The sequence below is a fragment of the Salmo salar genome, chromosome ssa09, assembly GCF_905237065.1.
Source record: "Salmo salar chromosome ssa09, Ssal_v3.1, whole genome shotgun sequence".
Taxonomy (NCBI): Eukaryota; Metazoa; Chordata; class Actinopteri; order Salmoniformes; family Salmonidae; genus Salmo; species Salmo salar.
The window spans coordinates 72,071,572-72,094,904 of NC_059450.1; the positions used below are offsets into that span (position 1 = coordinate 72,071,572).

The following is a 23,333-nucleotide window of genomic DNA, read 5'->3' on the forward strand; positions in this document are numbered from 1 at the left end:
AACAACAAGGAATATTGTCCTGACATTATGCAAAAACAAACATCAACAACAAATCCTGGAGCAAAGCGTCTCCGTCTGGAATCGATTGCAGTACTACGCATGTGCAATGTTGTCTGACCCCAACACACTTCCTGGTTCCACAGCGTGTGCACATGTTGAAATGTCATCGTGAACACTAAACAATCCGCAAATTTAGCTACATCTGTTAGGGGATTCGGGTCGTTATTTCAAGCAGTTCTTCTGACTTTTTCCGTCAATCGGAGGACGCACACAGATCATGAAGGTTTTCATAACAAGACGCATCCCACAGGAGGGAATGAAGATTCTATCACAGGCTGGAGTGTATGCAGGTTTCACTTTATAGTTAGCTATGATCAGCTTGGTAGCTAGCCGTATGAGTATCTCATGCGCTGGCACTTTTAATCTATAATGCATGACTGAGCCATGCCAATAGTGTTATAATTGTGTTACTTAATTCTAGTGCTAGTCTACTTCTTGCTGTGTAAATGCATTGGACACACAGGAAGTGGAGGGTAATGTTACACCGTGTTCTAAAAGTGAAAGTTCATTGGAGTTGTTTATAACCTTTATTCCAGGTCACACATTATAGTGGGTACTCTGAAGGCGTTTTTATAACACTTACAAACGTCTATGTAACATTTGGTTTAGGTAATGAGGTATAATAAAGATTAAAGGTAGGGGAAGGTATGGGGAGAAAACAGACCTTGAAAAATAGCACACAGACAGACAATGCAGAATATGTGGAGAGTACTGTACAAAGAAGTAAATGTTGTAAATTGTCTTGGTCTCTCATTTTAATCTGGTCATCTCCCCATTTCCATGGAAACAGATGTAAAGTGTCACTGTGGGACTCTGATGAGCCTGTTCCGAGGGCGGAGCTTCTGAAGGGCGTGGCGGGGGCCCATGGGCTGCTGTGCCTCCTGTCGGACAAGATCGACACCGAGGTTCTGGACGCAGCAGGTACGGTGGACATGATCTGGACCAGATTAACTCAAACAGCACTTCTCAGTATTTTTCAATACAGTACCAGTCAAAAGTTTGGACCCACCTACTCATTCAAGGGTTTTTCTTTATTTGTACTATTTTCTACATTGTAGAATAATAGTGAAGACATCAAAACTATGAAATAACACATGGAATCATGTAGTAACCAAAAAAGTTAAACAAATCAAAATATATTTTAGATTCTTCAAAGTAGCCACCCTTTGCCTTGATGACAGCTTTGCACACTCTTGGCATTCTCTCAACCAGTTTCATGAGCTTTATTTGCAACTTATTTTTTTTACTTATTTTGTACATAATGTTGCCGTCTCTTATGACCGAAAATAACTTCTGGACATCAGGACTGCGATTACTCACCACGGACTGACAGAATCCTTTTTTTCCCTTAACGAGTCTGACGTGCCTGACGCAAATGATATACTGTGTCCTCGGGAACAGGCCCAGATCCCCGTAATTTGCGTGAAAAGGAGGCAGAGAAAAATGAGCCAGACGGCGGGCTGCCTTCTGAGAATTCGTAGGTGATCAAATTAACCTCCACTTCCTTCCATTCTGCTAGCAAATGTAAAACCTTTGGAGAATAAAATCGATGACCTACGCAGAAGATTAAACTACCAACGGGACATTCAAAACTGTAATATCTTATGCTTCACGGAGTAGTGGCTGAACGACGACACTATCAAAATACAGCTGGCTGGTTATACGCTGTACCGGAAGGACAGAACAGCGGCGTCTGGTAAAACAAGGGGACGGCGGACTATGTTTTTTTGTAAATAACAGCTGGTGCATGATATCTAAGGAAGTCTCAAACTATTGCTCGCCTGAGTATCTCATGATAAGATGTAGACCACACTATCTACCTAGAGAGTTTTCATCTGTATATTTTGTAGCTGTTTACATACCACCACAGACTGAGGCTGGCACTAAGACAGCATTGAATGAGCTGTATTGCGCCATAAGCAAACAAGAAAACGCTCACCCAGAGGTGGCGCTTCTAGTAGCTGGGGACTTTAATTTAAGGAAACTTACATTCGTTTTACCAAATTTCTATCAGCATGTTAAATGTGCAACCAGAGGGAAAAAAACTCTGGACCACCTATACTCCACACCCAGAGACGCATACAAAGCTCAACCTCGCACTCCATTTGGCAAATCTGACCATAATTCAATCCTCCTGATTCCTGCTTATAAGCAAAAATGAAAGCAGGAAGCACCAGTGACTAGATCAATAAGAAAGTGGTCAGATGAAGCAGATGCTAATCTACAGGACTGTTTTGCTAGCACAGACTGGAATATGTTCCGGGATTCCTCCGATGGCATTGAGGAGTACACCACATCAGTCATTGGCTTCATCCATAAGTGCATTGATGACGTCGTCCCCACAGTGACTGTACGTACATACCCCAACCAGAAGCCATGAATTACAGGCAACATCCGCACTGAGCTAAATGCTAGAGCTGCCGCTTTCAAGGAGTGGGAATCTAACCCGGAAGCTTATAAGAAATCCCTCTATGCCCTCCGACGAACCATCAAAACAGGCAAACTGTCAATACAGGACTAAAATCGAATCGTACTACACCGGCTCTGACGCTCGTCGGATGTGGCAGGGCTTGCAAACCATTACAGACTACAAAGGGAAGCACAGCCGAGAGCTGCCCAGTGACACGAGCCTCCCAGATGAGCTGAACTACTCATATGCTCGCTTCGAGGCAAATAACACTGAAACATGCATGAGAGCACCAGCTGTTCCGAGAAGACTGTGTGATCACGCTCCCCACAGCCGATGTGAGTAAGACCTTTAAACAGGTCAACGTTCATAAGGCTGCAGGGCCAGACAGATTACCAGGACGTGTACTGAGAGCATGCACTGGCCAACTGGCAAGTGTCTTCACTGACATGTTCAACCTCTCCTTGTCCGAGTCTGTAAAACCAACATGTTTTAAGCATGCCTGTGCCCAAGAACACTAAGGTAACCTGCCTAAATGACTATTGAGCCGTAGCACTCACATCTGTAGCCATAAAGTGCTTTGAAAGGCTGTTCATGGCTCACATCAACACCTTTATCCCAGAAACCCTAGACCCACTCCAATTTACATACCGCCCCAACATATCCACAGATGATGCCATCTCTATTGCACTCCACACTGCCCTTTCCCACCTGGACAAAAGGAACACCTATGTGAGAATGATATTCATTGACTACAGCTCAGTGTTCAACACCATAGTACCCTCAAAGCTCCTCAATAAGCTAAGGACCCTGGGACTAAACACCTCCCTCTGCAACTGGATCCTGGACTTCCTGACGGGCCGCCCCCAGGTGGTGAGGGTAGGTAACGACAAAAAAGAGGACTCTCAGGGTTGCGTGCTCAGTCCCCTCCTGTACTCCCTGTTCACTCATGACTGCATGGTCAGGCACGACTCCAACACCATCATTACGTTTGCCGATGACACAAGTGGTAGGCCTGATCACCGACAACGACGAGACAGCCTATAGGGAGGAGGTCAGAGGCCTGGCTGTGTGGTGCCAGGACAACAACCTCTCCCTCAACGTGATCAAGACTAAGGAGATGATTGTGGACAGGAAAAGAGGACCGAGCACGCCCCCACTCTCATCGACGGGGATGCAGTGGAGCAGGTTGAGAGCTTCAAGTTCCTTGGTGTCGACATTACCAACAAACTAACATGGTCCAAGCACACCAAGACAGTCGAAGAGGGCACGACAAAACCTATTCCCCTTCAGGAGACTGAAAAGATGTGCCATGGGTCCTCAGATCCTCAAAAGGTTCTACAGCTGCACCATCGAGAGCATCCTGACTGTTTGCGTCACCGCCTGGCATGGCAACTGCTCGGCTTCCGACTGCAAGGCACTACAGAGGGTAGTGCGAACGGCCCGGTACATCACTGGGGCCAAGCTTTCTGCCATCCAGGACGTCTATACCAGGCGGTGTCAGAGGAAGGCCCTAAAAACTGTCAAAGACTCCAGCCACCTTAGTCATAGACTGTTCTCTCTGCTACCGCACGGCAAGCGGTACCGGAGAGCCAAGTCTCGGTCCAAGAGGCTTCTAAACAGCTTCTAACCCCAAGCCATAAGACTCCTGAACATCTAATTAAATGGCTACCCAGACTATTTGCATTGCCCCACCTCCTCCCTCCCCCTCTTTTATAACGCTGCTACTCTCTGTTGTTATCATCTATGCATAGTCACTTTAATAACTCTACCTACATGTACATATTACCTCAACTAACCGGTACCTCCGCACATTGACTCTGTACCGGTACCCCCCTGTATATAGTCTCACTATTGTTATTTTACTGCTGCTCTTTAATTACTTGTTACTTTTATTTCTTATTCTTATCCATATTTTTTTTAACTGCATTATTGGTTAGGGACTCGTAAGTAATCATTTCATTATCAGGTCTACACCGGTTGTATTCGGTGCATGTGACTAATAAAATTTGATTTGAGGTTGTCACCTGGAATGCATTTCAATTAACAGGTGTGCCTTGTTAATTTGTGGAATTTCTTTACTTCTTAATGCGTTTGAGCCAATCAGTTGTGTTGTGATAAGGTAGGGGTGGTATACAGAAGATAGCCCTACCTCATGAGAATCGTCACAGGAAAGGAAGACCCAGAGTTACCTCTGCTGTAGAGGATAAGTTCATTAGAGTTAACTGCACCTCAGATTGCAGCCCAAATAAATGCTTCACAGCGTTCAGGTAACAGACGCATCTCAACATCAACTGTTCAGAGGAGACTGCGTGAATCAGGCCTTCATGGTCAAATTGCTGCAAAGAAACCACTACTAAAGGACACCAATAATAAGAAGAGTCTTGCTTGGGCCAAGAAACACGAGAAATGGACATCAGACCGGTGGAAATCTGTCTCTTTGTCCGATGAGTTTAAATTTGCGATTTTTGGTTCCAACCGCCATTGTCTTTGAGACGCAGAGTAGGTGAACGGATGATCTCTGCATGTGTGGTTCCCACCAGGAAGCATGGAGGAGGAGGTGTGATGGTGTGGAGGTGCTTTGCTGGTGACACTGATGGGACTATCATTTGTTTTTCAACAGGACAATGACCCAACACCTCCAGGCTGTGTAAGGGCTATTTGACCAAGAAGGAGTGCTGCATCAGATGACCTGGCCCCCACAATCACCTGACCTCAACCCAATTGAGATGGTTTGGGATGAGTTGGACTGCAGAGTTGAGGAAAAGCAGCCAACAAGTGCTCAGCATATGTGGGAATTCCTTCAAGACTGTTGGAAAAGCATTCCAGGTGAAGCTGGTTGAGAGAATCCCTAGAGTGTCCAAAGCTGTCATCAAGGCAAAGGGTGGCTACTTTTGAAGAATCTCAAATATAAAACATATTTGAATTTGTTTAACACATTTTTGGTTACTACATAATTCCATGTGTTATTTCATAGTTTTGATGTCTTCACTATTATTCTACAATGTAGAAAATAGTAAAAATAAAGAAAAACCCTTGAATGAGTAGGTGTGTTAACTTTTGACTGGTACTGTATATTTAAGGTTTATTTTGAATTGTACACATTTGCAGCTAAAAGCTGAATTGCAGCATACATATGCCTACATAAGTAAGCAAGTAAGTAAATGTATATTTATCTGTAATTTGAGGCTGTTAGGTATGTATTATACAGTAAATGTGTTGTATGATAGTTCCCATTCGGTCTTCTCCTAACACGTAGCTATCGATTTGTGTTCAGGTCCAAACCTGAAGGTTATAAGTACCTTGTCTGTTGGATTTGACCACATGGCCATGGATGAGATCAAGAAACGGTAAGACTATGGGAAGAAAAAGTATGTGAACCCTTTAGAATTACCTGGATTTCTGCATAAATTTGTCATAACATTTTATCTGATCATCTAAGTCACAACAATATATACGAACGTCTGCTTAAACTAATAACACACAAACAATTATATATTTTCATGTCTTTATTGAACACACCGTGTAAACATTCACAGTGCAGGGTGGGAAAAGTGTGTGAACCCTTGGATTTAATAACAGGTTGACCCTTCTTTGGCAGCAATAACCTCAAACAACTGTTTTCTGTAGTTGCGGATCAGACCTGCACAACGGTCAGGAGGAATTTTGGACCATTCCACTTTACAAAACTGTTTCAGTTCAGCAATATTCTTGGGATGTCTTGTGTGAATCGCTCTCTTGAGGTCATGCCACAGCATCTCAATCGGGTTGAGGCCAGGACTGACTGGGCCACTCCAGAAGGCGTATTTTCTTCTGTTCAAGCCATTCTGTTGTTGATTTACATCTGTCTAATGGGTTGTTGTCCTGTTGCATTACCTAACTTCTGTTGAGCTTCTATTAGCGGACAGATAACCTAACATTCTCCTGCTAAATGTCTTGGTATAATTGGGAATTAATTTTTCTGTCGACGATAGCAAGCTGTCCAGGCCCTGAGGCAGCAAAGCAGCCCCATACCACGATGCTCCCACCAAACTTTACAGTTGAGATGAGGTTTTGATGTTGGTGTGCTGTGCCTTATTTTCCTCCACCCATCGTGTTGTGTGTTTCTTCCAAACACCACGACTTTAGTTACATCTGTCCACAGAATATTTTGCCAGTAGTGCTGTGGAACATCCAGGTGCTCTTTTGCTAACTTCAGATGTGCAGCAATGTTTTTTTGGACAGCAGTGTCTTCTTCCGTGGTGTCCTCCATGAACACCAGTCTTCTTTAGTGTTTTATGTATCATAGACTCGTCAACAAAGATGTTAGCATCTACCAGAGATTTCTGTAAGTCTTTAGCTGACACTCTAGGATTCTTCTTAACCTCATTGAGCATTCTGCGCTGTGCTCTTGCAGTCATCTTTGCAGGACGGCCACTCCTAGGGAGAGTAGCAACAGTGCTGAACTTTCTCCATTTATAGACAATTTGTCTTACCGTGGACTAATGAACATCAAGGCTTTTAGAGATACTTTTGTAAACCTTTCCAGCTTTATGCAAGTTAACAATTCTTAATATTAGGTCTTCTGAGATCTCTTTTGTTCGAGGCATGGTTCACATCAGGCAATGCTTCTTGTGAATAGCAAAATCACATTTTGTGAGTGTTTTTATAGGGCAGGGCAGCTCTAACAACATCTCCAACCTTGTCTCAATGATTGTACTCCAGGTAATCTGACTCATGACTCCAATTAGCATTTGGAGCCTCTGTCATTAGCCTAGGGGTTCACATACTTTTTCCAACTTACACTGTGAATGTTTAAATATTGTATTCAATATAGACAAGAAAAATACAATTTGTGTGTTATTAGTTTAAGCACACTGTGTTTGTCTATTCTTGTGATTTAGATGAAGATCAGGTCAAATTTTATGTCAAATTTATGCAGAAATCCAGGTAATTCCAAATGGTTCACATACTTTTCTTGCCACTGTATCTCCTGCCGTTGTGCCCTTCATCAAGGCACTTAACCCCGTACAGAGTAGAATAACTGCACTGTTAGGCTAGAAGGCACTTAACCCCATACAGAGTAGAATAACTGCACTGTTAGGCTACTGTATAAAATGCACATGGTCAACCCTCCATCTGGAGAGCTACAGGGTGTGCAGGATTTTGATCCTGCCCTGAAACACACCCAAGTCTCCTTATCAAGTTCCTGTTGAGCAGCTGATGTTTCGGCTACAATTTGGAGCAGGGCTCGGAACAAAAACCTTCACAGCCAGTAGCTGTTGGCCACCCTCGATTATAAAATACTGCAACATTACAACCAAACACTTTTTATGTTTTTATTCAATTATTCTCTCATTCATTCCATGAATCAGGGATAAAACGGATAAGGTAGGCTACTTCAAAGCAAGGTAGCTCACTAAGACATGTTTATCTATAATATTCATGCTTCAGGGGAGATCTATGCACTGCATCAAAGTTATTTGTCAATTAGGTTATTCTTCGAATATTTTTTTGCGTTGTCGGAATTACATGTCTAGCCTACTGTTTAATAGAGGGGAATCACAGCTTTCAAATGATGGTGTCAGATTTATTTCTCAACAGTGCCGGTGAAAAGGCAACAATGAGTCAACGACTTTAATTCTTAGGCATAAAGCTAAATAGTTAACTAGCGAGATAGCTTCTAGTATGGCTAGTTATGTTTTGAATTGGCTATATATAGTTAGTCTATCATTATTTTATAGGCTACCTGCTGCTGAAATGTCTCTCTCTCTCCTCGGGCAAATGGCCCACTCACACTGGCACACATGCAGATAATGCACAGCACACACAGAGAGACGTGCTGAAGGCAAGGCCTAATTCTGATCATGGCTGATATGTCGATTTTTTTTTTAAGTGATTGATAATATATTTTAAAAGGAAATCACAATATTAAAATGAAATGACTTTTCCAGGATTTTCATGACCTTAAGAAACCTAAATTGACAACTTGGAACATCACATCCTACTCATTCAGGCTGGCACATTCTCAAACTGGAACAGTCTACTGCCACGCATACACCGGATTCACAGACTAGCGGAATATAATCTTGAACAAAGCGGAATCAGGATATGGATGCCCACTCTCAATTGCTATTCAATGCAGATCCCGCATTCACCCCGCCTTCACTCCACTTTGATCAATCTTTTTCTGACTGTGTGTGAACCTGGGCCGCTGATTAGCCACTTTGTTTTATAGAGGAGCCGGTAAGCACTTCCGGATAAATTTGAGATGCCGGTACGGTGCTCCAGACGGCTCCGGCCCAATTCCATCAATGAATGTACGAACAAATACCTTCCTCACATCTAAGTCAGAAACTCTCATTGTGCCCTGGTCTCCATGTTCTGTGCAGAGGGGTGCGTGTGGGCTACACTCCAGACGTCCTGACTGATGCCACAGCGGAGCTGACCGTCGCCCTGCTCCTGGCTACAGCTCGGCGGCTACCAGAGGGCGTGGTGGAGGTTAAGAAGTCAGTGACCAATAAAAACACAGATACATTTTACTACATGAGACTTCAGTTTCAGATGATCACTCTTGACATGTTGTACATTGATACTTTAGGGATGTGTTGCCGAACCAAATTTTTATATGAGCAAAACAGAATGTGTCCTCAGTTCCCACTTTTTAACTCTCTCTCTCTCTCTCTCTCTCAGTGGAGGCTGGAGCACCTGGAAACCTCTGTGGTTGTGTGGTTATGGTCTGTCAGGCAGCACTGTTGGTGTCATCGGACTGGGACGCATAGGTAGAGTGATGGTGATTGATTGATACTGGATTCTGTCTCCTGCCTTTAGGCCTGAGGTCCATACCATCCATACTGTAGCTGAAAGGGCTGGACAAAATGTCTTAATAATTGATTGATTGTCTGGAGTCAATGCTGTTTTCGCTCAGGTATGGCCATTGCCAGGAGGCTGAAACCGTTTGGAGTGAAGAGGCTCCTGTACTCTGGAAGAACTGCCAAATCCTATGCTGCTGAGGTGGAGGGAGAATACGGTGAGCGGGGTTGGAGGGGCTAGGGAAAACAGGAAAGTATAAGAGAGAGGGTGAGAATCAGATGAGGTGTTTATTTGGCTGTTTCTTCACCCTCTCTCCTCCTCTCTGTTGCAGTGCCCTTGGACACGCTGGTGTCTGAGAGTGATTTTGTCGTGGTGTCCTGCGCCCTCACACCAGAGACCCAGGGCCTGTGTAACAAGGACTTCTTCAGCAAGATGAAGAACACTGCTGTCTTCATCAACACCAGCAGGTACTCCATTAAACACGTAGAGCAGTGCAAAACAAACTACACTGACTGCGTTTGGAAATAAGCACTGTTACAATCATTCAAAGTTGTAAAAATAGAGCTGTGTGTGTGTGTGTGTGTGTGTGTGTGTGTGTGTGTGTTATAGGGGTGCAGTGGTGAATCAGGAGGATCTGTACCAGGCTCTGTCCAGTGGTCAGATAGCTTGTGCTGGGCTGGACGTCACAACCCCAGAACCACTCCCCACTGACCACCCCCTCCTCACCCTCAACAACTGTGGTGAGTATATGGAGACAGGGATGGAAGCTAGTTTACTCTGTTTTATTGTCTATGATTCGTCTCTAATCATTGTTGTGGTCTTTCCAGGGGAATAAAGAATACTGGGTTTTTTTACGCCTGCTCATTGAAATGAACCAGTTGCTTTTCCCCAGAGATGATTTATACTGAACAAAAATATAAGCGCAACATGTAACAATTACAAATATTTTACTGAGTTACAGTTTTATATAATGAACTCAGTCAATTGAAATCAATTCATTAGTCCCTAATCTATGGGTTTCACATGACTGGGAATACAGATATGCATCTGTTGGTCACAGATACCTTAAAAAAAATGGGCCTCACAATGGGCCTCAGGATCTAGTCATGGTATTTCTGTGCATTCAAATTCCCATCGATAAAATGCAATTGTGTTCGTTGTCCGTAGCTTATACCTCCCCATACTGTAGCCCCACTGCCACCACGGGGCACTCTGTTCACAACGTTGACATCAGCAAACCGCTCGCCCACATGATGCCATGCACGTGGTCTGCGGGTGAGAGGCCGGTTGGACGTACTGCCAAATGCTCTAAAACAACGTCGGATGCAAAAAATGAACATTCAATTATCTGGAAACAGCTCAGTTGGACATTCCTGCAGTCAGCATGCCAATTGCACACTCCCTCAAAACTTGACACATCTGTGGCAGTGTGTTGTGTGACACAACTGCACATTTTAGAGTGGCCTTTTATTGTCACCAGCACAAGGTGCACCTGTGAAATGACCGTGCTGTTTAATCAGCTTCTTGATATGCCACACCTTTCAGGTGGATGGATTATCTTGCAAAAGGAGAAATGCTCACTAACAGGCATATAAATAAGAGAAATACGTTTTTTGTGCGTATGGAACATTTCTGGGACATGTTTATTTCAGCTCATGAAACATGGGACCAACACTTTACATGTTGTTTATATTTTTGTTCAGTGTATATTGTGCAATCCGATCACATCCCTGCTAATACTTTCTCTCCTCTGTCCACCTGCAGTGGTCTTGCCCCACATTGGCAGTGCTACCTACTCCACACGTGGCATCATGGCAGAGCTGTCCGCAAACAACCTGCTGGCAGGCCTACAGGGCATAGACATGCCCAGCGAACTCAAATTCTAGTGCTGCTCTACAACTTCTCAATTCTGCCTCAGTCCTCCTGTTAGAATGGTTAACAAAAAAAATCAATCAGTAGTCATTACCAGGGGAGGTTAAAGCCGTAAGTGACCAGGAAGGAATCTGTTGAGATTATTGCAGTTCTATTAAAGGAAAGATTCGCCCATTTTGAATGTTTTATCATTTTTGTGCATCTCTGAGCGATGTTCTATCGATTCCCGGGGATTTTCATGTGTTTTCATGTGTATCTGAGCTATTCTCCAATTCAAACATGCAGAAATACAGCCAGTATGCCATGTTTTGCATCGCAGGAAATACAGCCGGTATGACGAGTTTAGCATCATAGAAATACAGCCGGTATGATGAGTTTAGCATCATAGAAATACAGCCGGTATGACATCTTTTGCGTCATAGAAATACAGCCGGTATGATGAGTTTTGTATATGATGTAAAATTCGTCCTTTCGGCTGTATTTATACCTGCTTGAATGGCAAATAGATGGACAAAAACTGTATAACATTCAAAATGGGTGAATGTTTCCTTTAACATGCTCTCCCAACATGAAGGTAAACTTCTGCCTCTTGCTCTTACTGTTTTATAAGAAATGACTAACTTATAAAATGTTACTTGAAAGAGGAAGTGTACAGTATTAGCGTTTTGAGAACATGCCTTAGTATACTAACAGTACTCCTAAGGGTCAGCCATGGCTTCCTTTTAAAGATGTAGAAAAGCACTACAATGTCTCTGCACACACTTAATTCATTAGTGGCCTTGTTCTTATGAAACACTTTGTTGAATTGTACAAAATACTTGATTAAAATAGTAGTTGTAATGTTTTCTCTTGTTCTCATTACAGTTTTGTGTTTGTTAACATATTGAGATATGGCTCTCCGTTGTCTATTTGTGCATAATTCTAAGAAACACTATCTCTAATCTATGGTAAAACGCCTCGTCTGTAATCATTGTTTCAAACCAGCTGATCACTCCCTCTAACATGGTCTGTCATTCTGGCTTTGTTGAATAAAGTAGAAATGTTGTACAGTGTCGTGTCTTTGGGGTACCATTAAACTGAAGACATGTTTATCAATTAACTCCCTGTAATTATTATCACGTGATTAAACGTTTAATTGTAATTAACTAGGAGATCGGGGCACCAAGGAAAATATTCAGATTACAAAGTTATAATTTTCCTAATATAACTTTCCTATATTATAGTATAGGCCGATTATCTTCTGGTTTAAATTGTGTATTTTACCTCTCGTCCAGTCTCATTCCAAACGTCGTAAATTGTTGTATTTGCACGAACCCAGTCTTTACTAAAATCATCCATACATCAATTGTCTTAAAATCATTTATTTACTACACTAAGTAATTAACAGAAAACATACAAACAGTAATTATCGTCACAAAGGATTGGTATGGTGTAATGTGCCCTAATGGCTAACAGGCATGGCTGGTATGTTAGACAATGGGTCATAAACGGTCAGCTGAGGAGGTACACAGAGTTCATTAATATTAACAATTGACAATTGAACGCTCACTCATTCGGGAACAATTGCAATCAATATATATTTACGCTCAGTGTGTCGTCGGGATCCTTGTTGAAGAGTCGTTCTGATGGAGAGTTTTGTCTCTCTCTCGGTTAGAATGGATCTTTCAAAGCGACATTCATTAATGTCGTTATAGAATGGATGTTTCGTTGGTATTCGCGTTCAATGATATAATTTACTTAGCTGCAGACTAATAATTAATATCAAAGACTTGTTCTTATTCTGTCGGTATCAATAGTCTAAAAGTTAACCACGTGGTATAGTTCACTTTCAGTAGAGGAATTGGATGGTAAAACCTATTGGCCATGGAGTGGAGGCCTGGTCTGGAGAAATGTAGCTCAGGGTATAGTTTTATAGTGACCCTTGAACAGGCTTGTAAAATGACGCCTGGTCCTGTCTGTGTCCCTTGGGGGGCGTGCCGATGGCTGAGTGAAGCTTGGTACAGAAATCCAATTCTATCACATTAACATCAGTACATAGCATCTCAATGTATTACAAATAGCTTTATCCTTATTAATACATTTTATACAACCATTATGATGCAAGTCTCATCGCTGAGGCTATTATATAAACTGTTTTATGGTAATATGGCTATATTGTCTCTTCTGAGTATCACAAAATTGTACCAAGCGGACCAGTTCGTAGCTGGATTCTTCACCAATCTTCCATATCTTCTCCAGAACACAAATGTCGCTTGGCTCCCCAATTCTGTGAGTTGGAAGAATTTCCTGTGTCTCTCTATGGGCCATGTGGCCAGAGACTCTCCTGGAATTTTACCACTCCTTCACACAGGGACTGGGTGGGGGAAGGTAGGTTGGGGGATGGTGCAAAAGGGGGGGAGGGGGTCAACTGTCCTCCCTGTACTCAAAGAGGCCAACGTCATGACAACAGTATGTAGAAATGTGTGAACATATTATTTCCCCCATAAGAATTCTAGATCCATGCGTAAATGAACAATGAATAAAGTTAGAATAGATCATTTAAATGATAGTCAGGGATCAGTTTGGTTCCAATGTAGTTTAATTTGTATCACTCTTCAATAGTGATCCTACTGAGAAGTAGTGTGTGATGCATTGTAAAGGCTATTTTAAAGAGTTCCATTCTCTCTGTTCTATGATGATAACATCACATTTCATGTAGTCATCGTCTAGACAAACTACAGTATATTCTGTACGTGCTTTCTAAAATCATCAACACACAGTCAACATTTGTTTTCACATCAACATTAAAGTGTCTACTTAAACAAGATTTATAACAATGACCAGACATACATAACCCTGATATGGCAGAACAATTTGAAATGGAAAATGTCAATGAGCTTTCTGACTGGTAGCACCGGCTATTTTTCACAAGTGTTTCCACCTGATCTTCCTGTCTCTCAGAGCAGCGTGGCAGGCAGGTGGCTGCTCTGCCAGCGTAGACAGGTGGTCTTAGAGTGTTTGTACAAATGGGACGACTGACTGAAGCGTTTGCCACACTTGAGGCAGGCGTAGGGCTTTTCTCCTGTGTGGACTCTGATGTGTTTCTTACAGTCAGTCAGGTTCAGGAAGGTCTTACAGCAGATCCGGCAGGCGTATTTCCTTGCCCCCTCCACTACCAGGACGTTGTGCTCCGTCATGGCCTTCTTACACTTTGAAAGGACGTCCTCTGATGCTCTGGTGAGGGCAGTGCGAGGAGCAGTATCCCCCCCTGCTGGACCGGAGGAGGAGGAAGGATCCTGGGGTTGTCCATCTGTCTGGCCCTCAGAGTTGGGGTTCACTTTTGGGGCGATGCGACGGTAAGCTGGCAGCCCTAAGCTCCCCCCAACTCCGGTCATCTCAGCCCTGGATGATCGGGAGAGGGACGTGCTCAAACTGAGGCTGCCCAAGGTGCCTACATCTGGCCTGACGCCCCTCAAGAAGCCCCCCAGAACATCCTGAGTCTGGGTGGACTGGAGGATGAATCCATCACTGAAACTGTGCCCCTCGCTACTGATGAGCTGCTGGAAGGGGACAGAGGTTACTGGGAACATAAGGGAAGAAGAGGAGGCGTTTGTTGCCTCTGAGTTTTGAAGTGACCTAACAGCCTCATTGCTTTCTGCCTGAGCCTCACTGATGGTGGTGTTAAGGAGACTGTCCTCTCCTAACGCCTCAAGCTGACTCCTGGGGTTGAGAATGCAGGAAAGGCCCAGGTCTTGGTTGCTGTCTAGGCCCTCATTATCAGACAACCCATCTCCTCCATCCGTGTTGTCTTGGAGTGGGTGTGTGTCTGTCTGAGGATTGGAGCTAGATTGGGGGTTGGATGAGCTTGGGTCATTTCCCTTCGGGCTGAGTATGTCTTTCTCATCATTTGCTGGCTCATCCTGATGATCACCAGTGTCCCTGGATGGGAATGGAGGATAATTGGACACACCTGGTGTGTCTGGATAAGAGTTCACCTGCTCACTCTTCACAACTACATCCATCTTATGATCCTCCTCTTCTCCCTCTTCTCCCACTTTCACTTTAAACACGATCCCTCCATCCACCAGAGAACGCTCTGTGTGATCCTCTCCCCCATCATCCCGTTTCCCTCCCACGTTACTATCTGATTGGCTAGGCAGCTGTACCTCTTCTTGTAAAGTCCCTTCATACTTCTCCTCCTGCTTCTCTGCACTTCCCCTCTCCAGGCAGAGGCACTCGTCTGTCTTTAGGGAGTCAGGGGAGGGAAGCTCCTCACCCCCATTACTCCTGGACACCCTTGGGTAGCCCTCCCCGTGATTCCCCTCAGACAGCCTGCACCCACTCTGCTTGCTGTTCAGCCTCTCCTCCTGAAACATTTGGGGAGAAGAGCTCTTGCGTTTGTGGTGACGCCGACCAGAGAAAGCTGCCAGTTGCTCCATGCTTCCATCTGCTCCAACCCCTCCATCCCTGCCTCCAGCCTGGCTAGCATCCAACTCAGTCTCGCCAACATCGAGGCTACCTTCCAGGGCCGATGTGACCAGGCTGAGCCCCAGCTGCTGGAGCAGGACAGATCTCTGCTGCCTGGAATTGACCCCGGCCATGGCTGCTACCTGGGATGGAGACTGCCTCAGATGCTGCTGGTCCACTGCATGGCTGAACCGCTGCTGCTGCACTGGCGAACTCCAACCACGCGGGGGCGATGTGGGGAAGCTGCGGGAGGTGAGGTGGTGCTTGCAGGCCTTGACCACAGTGTTGAGGTGCAGGTGGGAGGCAGCCAGGAGCACATCCATTACATTGGAGGCCCCCAGAGTGAGAGTGGAGGTGTAGATCATGTCCAGCAGGGCAGAGAAAGCCTCAGGAGTCACTACCTCTAGATCCAGCTCCATCACACTGGCTCCTCCACCTTCCCCCTCCACTGCATTAAGAAGTGCCCTGAAGTGTGTACTGCAGGCTGCCAGGACAGAGCGGTGGGCCCTGAAGTGTTGGCCCCCCACTACGATCACACAGTCACAGAGCTGACCACTGACACGCTGGTGGTTCAGCTGCTGGAAGATGTTCTCGAAGTGACCTGGGAAGTCCATCTTTGCCTGAGGATGAACATGAGGAATAGTCAAACTGAGTGATCAAGCTGACAATTTTTTTTATTTTCATTCAATGCACTACACCCAGGACAGTTTCCATACAATAGATTCAATGCTAGTAACAAAAAACTATAATGCAATGTAATGTCTATGGACTAATTTGACTGGTATAAAGGTCTGACACTGTAGATCACATTTGTCCTTGAAAATATTAGTACTAATTGTATGAACAACGGAATAAAACCGGCATATCATCTTGCAGTGTCCCCATGCTCGTGCCTGAAATATAGACCAGAAGAACTACCTCGCTCAGTACCGCCCTCCTTTTACGTTTGTATCATTCGCTGAATGAATTAAAATGGCTCAGTTAGCTACATTCACTAACTAGCGAGCTTCTCAAATTGTAACAAAGCGATCAACGCAACAAAAAAAATAATACAATGTTTGGCTTACTTTACCTGAAAATAGTCTATAGTCTGCAGAAGATGTATATGGTCACAGTAAACTGGGAGGAGGCGGGCCCAAACATCTAATCTTAACAAAAACACGGAAGAACGCGGGGTCTCATCGGTCGTCACTAGTTACCACAGCCACAAGTCATAAACCCCGCCCATCTCAAAATGTATCTTCTTAAAATGTGACTTTAAAGACTAACTTTCATGAAGACATTTTTTTTATAATAAAAAAAAATATGTTTAAGGCTTAGTTATAGTGAAACACGTCAATTATGGTCTTCATTTTGACAGTTCGTTGCAAAAGTGATATATTTTGGTCTTTTAGTAGTAAATCTAGCTGTTTTTGCCCCTAGTGGTTCAACTCTACAATTGAAATCGTGACGTACAGGTACCTCTACGTCAACTCAAGGGAGTGGTTCGGTATGAAATACATACCCTTCTAGATCTGGAGGGTATCTGTGAGCTGCACGGTACCACATTAAGGTTTACTATAAAAGCAGGCAGTGCTTGACTTTGCCAGGAGTTCACCAGAGCTGAGTACCAGCACCGTACATTTTATACTGCTGTGGCATTTGTTTTCTACTGCACATAAATGTAAACAGTACCGCAACCAAAATTAATACCAGTACCTATTTCAGTCCAAGTCAACCACTGAAAGCAGGTGACAGTGCGCCTTACTTTGCCATGGTCTTGGTAAAGGAACGTGCCAATATACTGTATTTCGCACGCTGCTTCCGTGACTAGACTACTGACATTACACATTAAAGGCAGTTAAGGCACATTTCCTCATGACCAAATTCAACGTTTTTGCTTACTGTTTCATACACCTCTATGTTTTACGAAGAAAAAAACATGTTGGCTATGGGGATTATGCATTCGTAGCTACATCCATCGCAACAACAGTGACAATAATGGTGATTTGAACTCGTATTTTTTCCACTGGTTATGACTGATTGGTGGCGCAGTCCTCTAAAACAGTTGGCTCATAGTCCAATGGTTGTGAATTCTAATCCCACATTGGATACATATTATTATTTTCTCTCCTTTATATACAAAATTCATCCTGTGCCTAAACACTTCTAATTCTGAAAAGTGAAAGCATACCTGTGAGAAGAGTCACCCTGGTAGTAATTGTGGGTTTTTATACAGAACTCAAGACCAATCTGTGAGTTCATTTGACCATTGGAAAAAGAGCTACTGCGTAAAACACTGCAATGCGGACCGAATTGAGCACCTAATCTTTATTTTCAAGGTGATGATTGCACTTTTCTTCCAATCACAATACCGCAATAATGTGAGATTCCCGTGGGGGATTCGAATTTGCACCCCGCAAGTGGCATTTGATGTCAGGAACTCGGCACCTTACCACTGTAAACTAACCTAACTGTCCAGAGCCGTATTTGCTCATTATGCACATCATTTTATTATCAGAGCGTGGCGGTGGATTTATGGTAAACTTTAGTGAGAAAGTGTTGGGATCAGGTACAACTACGTTTACCCACCCCCAAAAATGAATATTTATGAGTAACCCACAACTTCTCATTTGAATGCATTTTTATTTTTAAGGGATTGGGCAAAGGGTGAAATTGTGGTTGAGAGTTACCCTTAAAACATAACACTAACTTTAACCCTATCCACACTCTTCATTCATATATGCATCCCAACCGTCAACCATTATTAGTATATCAGACAATATTTTGCAACATTATCTGAATAAAGAAAAAAAAGCATTTGAAATCGTCAGCTTTAAGATCAGAATGCTGATGTACTCCTCAAAACCAGGACAAGAGCGCCCCCATTGTGGGACATTCAGGTAATGGGCGACTGCTTTACTTCCGCACTATACTGAACAACAATATAAACATGTAACAATTTCAATGATTTTACTAAGTTACACTTCATAGAAGGAAATCAGTCCATTTAAATAAATAAATTAGACCCTAATCTATGGATTTCAACCCACTTGGGAGCCAGGCCCAGCCAATCAGAATGAGTTTTTCCCATAAAAGGTCTTCATTACAGACAGAGATACTCCTCAGCACCCCCTCCCTCTCCCTCCTCAGACGATCCCGCAGGTGAAGAAGCTGGATGTGGCGGTCCTGGGCTGGCGTGGTCTGCGGTTGTGAGGCCGGTTGCATGTAGTGCCAAATTCAATAAAAGGACGTTGGAGGCGGCTTATTACATTTACATTTTAGTCATTTAGCAGACGCTCTTATCCAGAGCGACTTACAGTAGTGAATGCATACATTTCATACATTTTTTTCAGTACTGGTCCCCCATGGGAATCAAACCCACAACCCTGCAAACACCATGCCCTACCAACTGAGCCACACAGGCTTATGGTAGAGAAATGAACATTCAATTCTCTGGCAACAGCTCGGTTGGACATTTCTGCATTCAGCATGCCAATTGCACACTCCCTCAAAACTTGAGACATCTGTGGCATTGTGTTGTGTGACAAAGCTGCACATTTTGGAGTGGCCTTTTATTATTCCCAGCACAAGGTGCACCTGTGTAATGATCATGCTGTATAATCAGCTTCTTGATATGCCACACCTTTCAGGTGGATGGATTGTCTTGGCAAAGGAGAAATGCTCACCCTACAGGGATGTAAACAATTTGCGCACAAAATGTGAGAAATAAGCTTTTTGTGTGTATGGAAAATATCTTGAGATCTTTTATTTCAGCTCATGGAAAATGGGACCAACACTTCTTTACATGTTGTGTTTGTATTTGTGTTCAGTATATATACTGTGTATCTTTATGATGCTGTGGAGTCCAGGGGGCAAGTAATGATCTGTGTGTTGAAAATTTGACATAATACCCTCTACCACCCTTTTGCAGAATAGTGTATACCTTAGGATCCACTGAATATCTTCAAATCAAAACCCATAAATTATAGTTCTTAAGGTTTTTTTTGCCAGTTTGGACATTGCTTTTTCAGGAGACATTTAGGTACACCTGATGATATGAACATCCATATATATTTAAACATGTCTTCCCTTTATTGCAGGTGATTCACATGACCAACAAAATTCAAAAGTTCAATTACGACACTCTCATTTATTGATAGGGACCATTGCAAATGGAGGTACAGTATCACTCAAAACCAAAATGCAATCAGATGTTTTTCTGTTACTGAGCACTAACTGTAAACAAAAACAGAGGACATCTTGAAAACTACAACTGACAACTACTTAGTGTTCAAGTGCTATGTGGGACACAACGCACTGTCTTCATTGAAGCCTATAAATAAGTTGTCCATATAGGATCCATATGATGGTGTTTCGCTCGCCACTCGTCCCTTTGTTCCCCTGTCATCGTTATGTCCATTGTGCTTGATGCAGTAAATGGAGTGTGGGAATACTGGAGAGGTAGATGGTCTCAAATGCTGTCCAACTTCTTCAGAATATATGGAGCTGTGGAGGCAGAGTAAATTATACAGAAATGTTAACTTTTGATTGAGACATTGTTTACAGTCAAAAGTGCTATTGAAGACTCCGGGGATGCTATCTAATGGCCATAAATTTTCATGCATAGTTGGCTCTCTTTCAAAAGAGCCATTTTTGGGGGTCACTACCTGCTGGATGATCTGTGTACATTCTCTGGTCTGAGTACTGACCAGTTGAGTGACACATGCATTACACAATATATTGTGAGATAATGTGCAAACCGAGAAGAATGTGAAGGCCGATACTTACTGGCTCTGAGAAGCGCAATATAGATTAAGAAATTGCGCACGGACGAGATGACGTCCTGTCGCATCTTTTTCTTCATCTCCTCTGGGTCCATTTTCGGCCCTAACCCCTCGAGTTTGAACATCTCGGCGTGGTCTGTGAAGGTTTTACACCCAACCCCTGCGCTGGTTGTGATTTTATGGCTGCAATTTCCCTACAAATTGGTGTTATGCTTGCTCTTTGGTTTGATTCTCAGTACCGGCGTGCTTGATGGCGGAAATGTGACTGTTTAAACCGGAAATTACGCTTGAAGAATTACTGTAAATGCAATGGCCGTAGAGGTACAAACTCTACGATAGGCGAAGGGCAAAACTACACAAATGTATTTATGAGGAATTTCTACCAACTCAAGATTTTCCAATTTTTCCAGTATAAGTCTGTTTAAAATATATATTTAGAGATGAATAACAATAAAAATAAAATATTATATTTTATGTTTGTTTTATATTATTGCTTATTAGGCTACAATATACTGTAATTCTAACTTGTCCCCCCCCCCCACACACACACTTATATTAATACAGTAATATCATATTTATTGAATGTTTTAATGTTAATCATGATCTCCCTCGCTTTCAATCAAACTGGCGTTGTGAGGGGGTCTTCAAGACAGACCGAGAGGGAGCGAACAATGATGAATGTGAAGGAGAGGCTGAGAAAATAAAGGGAGGAGAAGACGAAGGGAGGGAGGGGATGGGTTATTTCTGAGCTCAGGGCCGGGGATTAAGCAGTCGAGAGCAATCCCAATACGATGACAGCATCCAGCCTAAACCCCCACGCGCCACACCGTCCGGACACGGATTCTACCGATTCTGACAAACTATTCTGTCTGCTCTCTCTCTTCAATCACTTAATTTGACCCTCCCGATCCACAACCCCGGTCTGTCTTTTTCTTTAGAACACGAGGTGAGTTAGTTTTTTCGTGATTTTATTCTCCTCTATATTGTAAAACTGTCTGTGGACGGATGCTGGAGGAGCCGGTGGGTATATGTTTCTGCGTGCACCTTGCATTGATTGCAAGAATCTGTTGCGATATTTTTCACATAGAAACAAAATATTGATTCTATTTGAAGGATTTGGACCTCATGCGGGTCCACGTGCCCCTGTTTCGGAGATGAGTAGAGAGATCTTAATCGGATTAGGACTATCGTACAAAAGACTGACCTTTTTTTTCTTTGTTTACGGGCTAATCTGGCAGGACTGCTGTCACCGATTATATCTCGGGTTAGTGTTGATCCTGGAGGGTGAACTATGAAATATGAACACAGCATTATACACAGATATATCTGAGGTATAACACATTTAAATATTTTATATCGATGTAGAGAAAATTGCATATGAATTAGGGGGACAACTATTGCGCGATGGGCTATTGTCATTCTATTCTGTGTTTCGTTTTATTGCATGCTGAGCAGCCCACTGTTACCCCATGCATTTGTGGCTATGGTCGTAGTTATTTAGGCATTCGTTCATACCTATCCTCATCCATCTAGGATACTCAACACATGCATTTTGCATGGATAATACGCAGCCAATGGAATTCTGTGCAACATGACATTTCTGTCACTTAATGCAAATGGCGATAGTAGAAATTGAATGAGAGTAGTAGATCCAGCGCTGATGACAGGTGTCTCTAGTGGTGGTGTAAAACGCCTTTATAGTAAATGGCCAATGTCTTGTTGTTATCAATGGGCGTCGACGAGGTGTTAAGAGAGACAGAAACAGCCTTATTCCTCATGCGCGTCTCTTTAGGTTTGTGAAAATGCGACGTTCATTCTGTTTTCGATGCGGTGACAAGCAAGAAGATCGCAACACAACCAGACCGAAACAATGCATTTAGCCTTTCTCGGTCCTTTATTTAATTCATGACATGATTTAATATGACCACTGATTATGATTGTATTTAGGCCAGACATGTGCTGTACCTAAACTGCACATGCTGCCCATGAGAGTATGTATTTAATGTCACAGAAAATGATCACTTACTATGTTCACATATAAATATGTAGGACTACCGCGTTCCTACACTCCCACACACCGACAAACATAGCCCACATTATCTCACACATGGACGGTTGTCGGTCTGGTCTTGTGCTGCCATATGGGCGTGACTCCTCAGTGTGTGTGATTGTGTGTGTGATTGTGCGCATGCGACACCATCTGTGTGTATGTGTTTGCAGGCACGTGCCCAGATAGAGCTTTAGGGGTGCTGGAGCACCTGTCCCTTTGCCCTCCTATGAAAAAAGTGCCCTTTTGAATGGTGGCATTTTTATTTCCAATTAATTACATTTTATTTTATTTTTAGTCTCTTTTCTCTCATGTAACTTTTTGAGCACCTGCCCCACATTGTGAGTGTGCACACTTGGTTGTATGAGCATAAGTGTGTGTGTGTGTGTGTGTTTTGCCTGTACTGCTATGCCAGTGCTGCAGGCGGTGTACATGATGACTTAGGGATGTATGGTAGAACATGTGATGGAGCTGTTGCCCTGAGTTCACCCAGCTACCAGAGCTGCTGCCCTGAGTTCACCCAGCCACCAGAGCTGTTGCCCTGAGTTCACCCAGCCACCAGAGCTGTTGCCCTGAGTTCACCCAGCCACCAGAGCTGTTGCCCTGAGTTCACCCAGCCACCAGAGCTGTTGCCCTGAGTTCACCCAGCCACCAGAGCTGTTGCTCTGAGTTCACCCAGCCACCAGAGCTGTTGCCCTGAGTTCACCCAGCCAACAGCGCTGTTGCTCTGAGTTCACCCAGCCACCAGAGCTGTTGCCCTGAGTTCACCCAGCCACCAGAGCTGTTGCCCTGAGTTCACCCAGCCACCAGAGCTGTTGCCCTGAGTTCACCCAGCCACCAGAGCTGTTGCTCTGAGTTCATCCAGCCACCAGAGCTGTTGCCCTGAGTTCACCCAGCCACCAGAGCTGTTGCCCTGAGTTCACCCAGCCACCAGAGCTGTTGC

General features: G+C 43.6%; 4 protein-coding genes across 6 annotated transcripts in view; 2 read left to right on the plus strand and 2 right to left on the minus strand.

Moving 5' to 3' along the window:
- The first annotated feature begins 82 nt into the window (after window positions 1-82).
- On the plus strand, window positions 83-12,183 carry LOC106611699 (glyoxylate reductase/hydroxypyruvate reductase). Its single transcript, XM_014212179.2, has 9 exons — window positions 83-342; window positions 851-981; window positions 5,745-5,817; window positions 8,839-8,955; window positions 9,140-9,228; window positions 9,375-9,476; window positions 9,591-9,726; window positions 9,869-9,999; window positions 11,024-12,183. The coding sequence occupies exons 1-9, from the start codon at window positions 278-280 to the stop codon at window positions 11,143-11,145; spliced, it is 966 nt and encodes a 321-aa protein (XP_014067654.1). The 5' UTR covers window positions 83-277; the 3' UTR covers window positions 11,146-12,183.
- Window positions 12,184-13,691: 1,508 nt separating this feature from the next.
- LOC106611698 (zinc finger and BTB domain-containing protein 5) lies at window positions 13,692-17,999 on the minus strand. Of its 2 annotated transcripts, none has more exons than XM_014212178.2 (2): window positions 17,751-17,999; window positions 13,692-16,197 (listed from the first exon to the last, which is right to left on the minus strand). In XM_014212178.2, the coding sequence occupies exon 2, from the start codon at window positions 16,189-16,191 to the stop codon at window positions 14,068-14,070; it is 2,124 nt and encodes a 707-aa protein (XP_014067653.1). In that variant the 5' UTR covers window positions 16,192-16,197; window positions 17,751-17,999; the 3' UTR covers window positions 13,692-14,067. The 2 variants fall into 2 exon arrangements, with proteins under 2 accessions (XP_014067653.1, XP_014067652.1); XM_014212177.2 differs by lacking the exon at window positions 17,751-17,999 and adding an exon at window positions 16,650-16,773.
- Window positions 18,000-19,689: 1,690 nt separating this feature from the next.
- Window positions 19,690-20,626, minus strand: LOC106611697 (mitochondrial import receptor subunit TOM5 homolog). The gene is made up of 2 exons (XM_014212176.2): window positions 20,348-20,626; window positions 19,690-20,065 (listed from the first exon to the last, which is right to left on the minus strand). Exons 1-2 carry the CDS (start codon window positions 20,466-20,468, stop codon window positions 20,031-20,033), a joined length of 156 nt encoding a protein of 51 aa, XP_014067651.1. The 5' UTR covers window positions 20,469-20,626; the 3' UTR covers window positions 19,690-20,030.
- A 410-nt stretch (window positions 20,627-21,036) lies between these two features.
- LOC106611696 (FERM and PDZ domain-containing protein 1) overlaps window positions 21,037-23,333 on the plus strand; it is a 38,111-nt gene continuing 35,814 nt past the window's right edge. The window contains exon 1 of one of the 2 annotated variants that reach the window (XM_014212174.2): window positions 21,037-21,289. The gene's annotated coding sequence lies outside the window, so the exon portion shown is untranslated. The remainder of the gene's footprint in view (window positions 21,290-23,333) is intronic. The other variant, XM_014212175.2, reaches the window with a different exon arrangement.

What these genes read in the sequence shown, in the direction of transcription:
- LOC106611699 (XM_014212179.2), top strand. Translation starts at nt 278, where the DNA reads ATGAAGGTTTTCATAACAAGACGCATCCCACAGGAGGGAATGAAGATT. An exon ending in ATTCTATCACAGGCTGGAGT is followed by an intron (nt 343 to 850) that starts GTATGCAGGTTT and finishes CCATGGAAACAG; the next exon opens with ATGTAAAGTGTCACTGTGGG. An exon ending in ATGGATGAGATCAAGAAACG is followed by an intron (nt 5,818 to 8,838) that starts GTAAGACTATGG and finishes TGTTCTGTGCAG; the next exon opens with AGGGGTGCGTGTGGGCTACA.
- LOC106611698 (XM_014212178.2), bottom strand. Translation starts at nt 16,191, where the DNA reads ATGGACTTCCCAGGTCACTTCGAGAACATCTTCCAGCAGCTGAACCAC.
- LOC106611697 (XM_014212176.2), bottom strand. Translation starts at nt 20,468, where the DNA reads ATGTTCAAACTCGAGGGGTTAGGGCCGAAAATGGACCCAGAGGAGATG. An exon ending in TATTGCGCTTCTCAGAGCCA is followed by an intron (nt 20,066 to 20,347) that starts GTAAGTATCGGC and finishes CTGCCTCCACAG; the next exon opens with CTCCATATATTCTGAAGAAG.